Below are 6,000 nucleotides of genomic sequence, written 5' to 3'. Positions count from 1 at the left end.
CAAAACTTTTTTAAAGATGCAATTTAAATTTTGAAGTTTTTGTTCCACAAGTTCAGTTTTCGGATGCAGATTCCAGGCCGGACCATGTTGAAAATATGAAAGCTGTGATCGAGGGTATGCATATATTCTAACAAGTTGGTGTTCATGTATCTTGCAAAAAATATCCAAGAGTCCAAGCTAACCTTATGCGCTAATAATTCGTTGATGAAGAAAAAAGAAATTTTAATTAATTTTGATCTTTTATTATTCTTTTTTAAATTCAATTTTTATTATTTTTTGATACAAACAATTGGACAAACTTCAAACTCTGAAGTCTTCACACAAAAAAATAAATAATAATGAAATTATATATACAATGAATAAGATGATTAAAATAAACGTGAATTTTACAGATAAATTATACATGAAATAATGATAGTTCATTCAAAACAAAATTTAAAATGCACAATTTGAATAGTTCACACACAATCTCACCCTCACACACTCACACACACCCTCCCTCACAACCGTTCATTCACAATAAATTACATATATTTCCCCCGGATATTCCAACAACATTTTCAAAAACTGAAGTTTCAGGTTCGCTTCTTTCGAACATCACAATAATAACCCGTTCGTCCTTTTCAATGTACCTCATTGTCAACATTCAAACAATTGCTGCCTTTTGGAATTTGCATTCCAATTTTTGGATATTTGGATAGTTTAACATTTATCCAGGATTTTGCTGGAAAACGCTGGATGCGTTTCGATATTATCCTTTGGAAAGTTGATATACTTTAGAAGTTTTGCATTGAAATGGCAATAAGACACAGTTTAACTGTGTTTCAACGTTTGTATCACATTAAGTTTATAGTTCACCTCCTGTCTATCACAAGGCCCTGTGGGTTGCTAGTATCATGATTCATGACCCTGTGTTCGCTGACACTGACTGTATCACCCTGAACTATCGAGTCACTGTTGAAGCCAGGCTTGAACACATTTCAGTCAGTTTTCTGGCTTGATTTATTTGCATTGCACAGTTTTTATATTAAATTTGTAAATTCCTAATTTTAGTCAATATTCAAACACTGTCTTGACTTCCCATTGAGCTGGCATCTAAGACTTTATTTTTTTCAGAGTTATTGATATCATTATGTGTTCTATTATCTTGACTGCCCACTTGTAACCAGGGGTGTTGTAAAATATCCTCAATGGAAGGGCGATCTGACGGTTTCACAGAAAGACACGAACAGATTAAATTTTTCACTTCTGAAAAGATAAAGAGAAAAAATCATAAATAACTGGAAAAATAAAGTTAATTTTGAATGCAAAAGTCTCACTTAAAGAGTATATTTTTTAAGGTCAAAGCGTAGTTTGCACGTACATTCACTTCATCAGAAATAACGTTAAATTAGTCCAATGCACATGCATTCATGTTTTTTATCAAATAAAGTTTAAATATTGTCCATGTACATACCTTGAGAAAGTCTATTTTTAAAAGTAACATCAGCTTTGGTAATTTGTTCATCTTGTTCAAAGGGAATATCACCACAGACCATATCGTAGAGGAGGATACCAAGTGACCAAACAGTAGCAGAACGACCCCAATAACGATGGTATTTGATCCACTCTGGAGGACTGTACACTCGAGTTCCTGAAAAATACAAAGAAAAGACTTTTATAATTCAAGTTCCTTTGGACATAATTTGAAAATTTTGATACAAAATTCATGTTTTAGTTTTTAATTGTTTACTCAAATTGGAAATAAAAACATTTCTCATTGATCATAAAAGGCGCTAAACGCGTGAATTAGGTATTGACGTAAACGCGCAGACGATAAAAAATGTTATATCGTTGATATACAATATATAGCTATAGTATAATGGCCCAGTAGCGATAGCAAAGACTTGAAGCAGAACGGTCAAAAGTTACTTGACTTAATCACCTCTAAATAGACCAAAGACACGATCTAGGTCACATTCTTTTCTACTTTATATCATTGCCCCGAGCGTTTAACTTTTACATGATAACACAATATAGATACACATGACAATGACATTGGGTGCAAAGTTTATCGTATCATAAACAATTCATTTCTTCATAGTCATAAGATTTTAAACAGGATGAAATTTTAATTGTGTAATCTTCATTTTCGGAGAATTTAAGATTTTGAATTTAGAAATAACAAGGGCCGGATATAAGAATATGCTTGAATATCAATTGAGCAATATCAGTGATATACCAAAGCAAATATTCGATATTTACCGGGCGTTATTCGCAATAACCAACAATTAAAAATATATTATGAAAATCGTCAAGTTGACTTTGAATCAGTGAAGCCAAATTTGTACCAGCCTAAAACTGTGGAAGTCAATAACGTGTAGAAGCAGACGAAAAGTAGAAAGGTCGATAAGATTTCACGGCACGGCAAGTTATTCAGAGTCGTATCAAGTTCGTTCACCTCGCGTAGTACCAGCAGGCGCTAGCAGCCATATTTGGCACAGAAAACCCTTCTCTTTAGGTCAAACCTACATGTCTCAAAGATAGAATTCCAAGCAATTTCGTATTATACATGTCCTAACCGCGGAATGTGAAAATCGATGACAATCGTTTGTAAAGAAAGTTATCAAGCCGTTTGAAGAATTGAAGACAAATAAACCTGGTAGCTATTTAGATGTATTCAATGTATTGGCCAGTTGCCAAAACAAAGTGATTGCTCGCATTGACATACACTTGTACCTCGGATTAACCAAGGAATGTTGTGTTTTTACGTTTCCCGAACAAGCACGATTTTATCAACTTTTCTTCGTCAATGTTATCAACACGAAATGGCTAAAAATTGTAAAAAATCCCTCAAAATGATAATCCAAACATTCACAAATACTTACCATCAAACTCTGTATAAACTGTATCCTTCAGAATTGCACCAGAACCAAAGTCTATTAATTTTAACTGTCCTGTTTTTAAGTCTACTAGAATATTTTCATCTTTAATGTCTCTATGAATAACTCCACATCTATGAATATTCAAAACCATGAGTAAAATTTGTCGGAAGAAGTCTCTGGCGGTCATTTCATCCAAAACTCTTTTTTCTGTGATAAAGTCAAATAAATCTTTTGAGGCTTCAGGTCTGTCCATAACAATAATAAAACTTCCTTGCATTTCATAATAATCCAAAATTCTCACAACACCAGGCACTTGTTGGACTTTTTTCATTAAAATAATTTCCATGGGTAAAGTTACTCCATTGAGCTGAAAAGAGAAAATAAGAAACATAAATTTTTCAATTCATTTAGCATTTCTATTTGTTGTTTTTTTCATGGCTTCAATCTTAGTCCAATTAGTCCAAGAAGTGAAAATGAAAGTAGAATTAATTTGTGAAATTTAAACTCAAAAATGTTCAAAACTGACCTGTCCCCACTCGCTAACTTTTTCTTTGACTATATGTTTAACTGCAACAGGGTAGTTATCTCGAATTCTGACCCCAGAATAGACGGTACCAAAACCTCCACTGCCTAAAACATGGCTCACACTGTATGTACTTTCAAATCGAGCTCGGTTGTCTTTAGTTTGGCTTGCTGAAAAATAAAATACCAAAATTTAGAATTTCACTCAAAATTTACCAAAACATGTCCAGGTTTACAAAATTCCATATTTTCTTCATCATTATTGTTGTATCCAGATAGATCTTGTTCTAAAACACTTTAATGACGGCAAAAAACACCTAAAAAATCCAAAAAATTCGGCAAGTACCTGATGAATTTCTGGTAAAAACTCCAGTTAATGCTGATTTTCGACCCATCATTGTGCTATTATCCTACACAACTGATGTACGGTGTAATACACTTTAAAACATAGAATTAATTTTCACGACTGAACTGAGCAAGTCTCTGATGTGATTTAAACTCAACTCTACTCTACTGCTAGTAAAATATTTCACAATTAGGTCAACATCACTCCGCCATACTAGACACCCCGCCCACATTGGCAATCCGCCAACACTCTTATTTAATTCTTTTACAATTTCACGTTTTCAGAATTATTTTGCGAAATTTAAGAATTTATTTGCATTTTGAATTTTAAATGTATATCTGAAATTAGTTTTCAAAAATTTAAAATTTTGATAAAGTTTTAAAGAGCTAGACATGGAACTATTTTCTGGCGGAAGGTATACTGAAACTACAACTGGCATTCAGCCAAGAATAAAAGAATTCTGTGAATGTTAAAATATCAGCCAATGAGAAAAGTGCGCGAAGAAAATGGACCAATGAAAACGGTGAATTGATTGCCCCGTGTTGAGGGTGTATTGAGAGAGCGGGCAAAGAGTACACGATTTCAAATATAACGCATTTTCTTCCCCGAAAATAAATTTATTTATAACTGATAACTGTTTAACAACAATCCGCCATTACTCATCGAGTGCCCCTCACAATTCAAAACAACCTAGTGACGAATCAAATGAGCTCATTTCGCAAGTTCCGTTCCCAGTTTCACAACGGTATCAAAAGTTAAATTTATTCGCTGAACACGGATTTTACATTTAATAATACTGAGACAAAAATTTGTAAATACCTAAGTCCGGCAACAAAACAAAATTATAAATAGGATATTTCAAAAAATCCGTAAAAGATATTTCGAATGTTTATTCCGTTAAAAAAGGGACCCCAGCTGCAAAGCTTATCCGGTTTCTGAAGGCGAATTTGATTTCGAAATTGAAAATGAAATAAAGTTTGAAATTGCGTTTTCTGAAATAATTCTAAAATCGGTCGGGTCAATCTGACCATTTTCAGGTTGGAAAATTCAAAATTTCTTTAAGCAAGAAATCCGGATTTCAACGTCTAATTACTTTTTGAAAAACAATATATCGTAAACAAGAAACTAGTTCAAAAATATGTTTTGTTTTTATTCATAAAGCTTATTATTTTCTACCCACGGTAAAAAATCGAATTCTTTTTACTTAGAGAAACGGATTAAGACAACTAACATAAAATATTGATCAGATTGATTAGAGTGGGCGTGGTCTATTTACTAGACGTCACGTGAAAATAAGAATGTAAACATTAGAAGGTTGTCAATGTAAATAGAATGCTGTAACGTGGACATGTTTTTCAGAGTAAATAGAAACGTTGTGTTTTCTTCTCAACAACTGTAATCTGGTCGAAACGACCTCATAATAAATTAATCTAATAACTCATTTCAAGGTGAAATTATTAATGTTGATTTGATAATTCCTGGAGATTGTAAATAAACAGAGGTAAATACAGTGGAAACTAGGCAGTCTTTGTTATAGATACTTTATAGCCTATAATAGTTGACGCCTGCAACAGAGTGACATTAATTTGTGAAATTTGGGTTTGATTTAAACAATATTTAGATTCAATTAATGTATAATACAAAATTTACACATAGATTCAGAATAGATCCGGGTCCTTAATAAACAGTGATAAATACTGTCGAAGGCCGTCTTCGTTACAGATGTCCGTTTTCAAAAGTCGCATGGTTTCTCCCGTCTCCAGAGCATTATTTCTTAAATTTTTGGTTTTGATTGTAACAACAATATTTACAAATCAAGAAATAAAAATGAATTTCAAAATTTATATGGGCTAGGATTCATAGAAAGAATATTCCGGTTCGATATTCCAGTTCGTAGAAGATGTGTTTTTGGTCAAAAGGGGAAGAATTGACAGGTTTAAATTTCCGGGTGGAAACGGAGAAAGGCAGTATGTTTTGATCAGCTCTAGGGAAATTATTTGTAAAACGTTAATCATAAAGTACTCAAAGGTCGGATATTTTCTTCTGTCCAAGAATAACACAATTAGCACTTTCAGAAATAACAATTTGTCCTTCGATTTACTGAATTGATTCAAAATATTTTATCTTATATATTTCTGATAAATACAAAATACGAAAACAAGTATTAGTCGTTAAAGGGACATATTCTTCTATAGAAGCACTAGTCCAGGACTCAAGTATTAAGCTAGAGAAACTATGCTATAGAAGCACTGGCCAAGGTCTCAATAT

The 6,000-nt window shown here is 32.8% G+C and overlaps 1 protein-coding gene across 1 annotated transcript; it reads right to left on the bottom strand.

Annotated features, from left to right (window-relative positions):
* Window positions 1–228: 228 nt before the first annotated feature.
* Window positions 229–3,872, bottom strand: LOTGIDRAFT_204907 (hypothetical protein). Its single transcript, XM_009068746.1, has 5 exons — window positions 3,733–3,872; window positions 3,391–3,557; window positions 2,868–3,231; window positions 1,457–1,633; window positions 229–1,248 (listed from the first exon to the last, which is right to left on the bottom strand). The coding sequence occupies exons 1-5, from the start codon at window positions 3,782–3,784 to the stop codon at window positions 1,061–1,063; spliced, it is 948 nt and encodes a 315-aa protein (XP_009066994.1). The 5' UTR covers window positions 3,785–3,872; the 3' UTR covers window positions 229–1,060.
* Between the last annotated feature and the right edge of the window lie 2,128 nt (window positions 3,873–6,000).

Source organism: Lottia gigantea (genome assembly GCF_000327385.1).
Source record: "Lottia gigantea unplaced genomic scaffold LOTGIsca_93, whole genome shotgun sequence".
Lineage (NCBI taxonomy): Eukaryota > Metazoa > Mollusca > Gastropoda > Lottiidae > Lottia > Lottia gigantea.
Note: the sequence above shows the minus strand (reverse complement) of the source record. Positions and strands in the feature narration are given on the sequence as shown.

Bases quoted from the DNA above. Each gene is read 5' to 3' on its own strand.
- LOTGIDRAFT_204907 (XM_009068746.1), bottom strand. From the start codon at position 3,784: ATGATGGGTCGAAAATCAGCATTAACTGGAGTTTTTACCAGAAATTCA. The intron at 3,232-3,390 runs GTCAGTTTTGAA...TTCTCTTTTCAG, and splicing joins AAGTTAGCGAGTGGGGACAG to CTCAATGGAGTAACTTTACC. The intron at 1,249-1,456 runs GTATGTACATGG...TTATCTTTTCAG, and splicing joins TAAAAATAGACTTTCTCAAG to AAGTGAAAAATTTAATCTGT.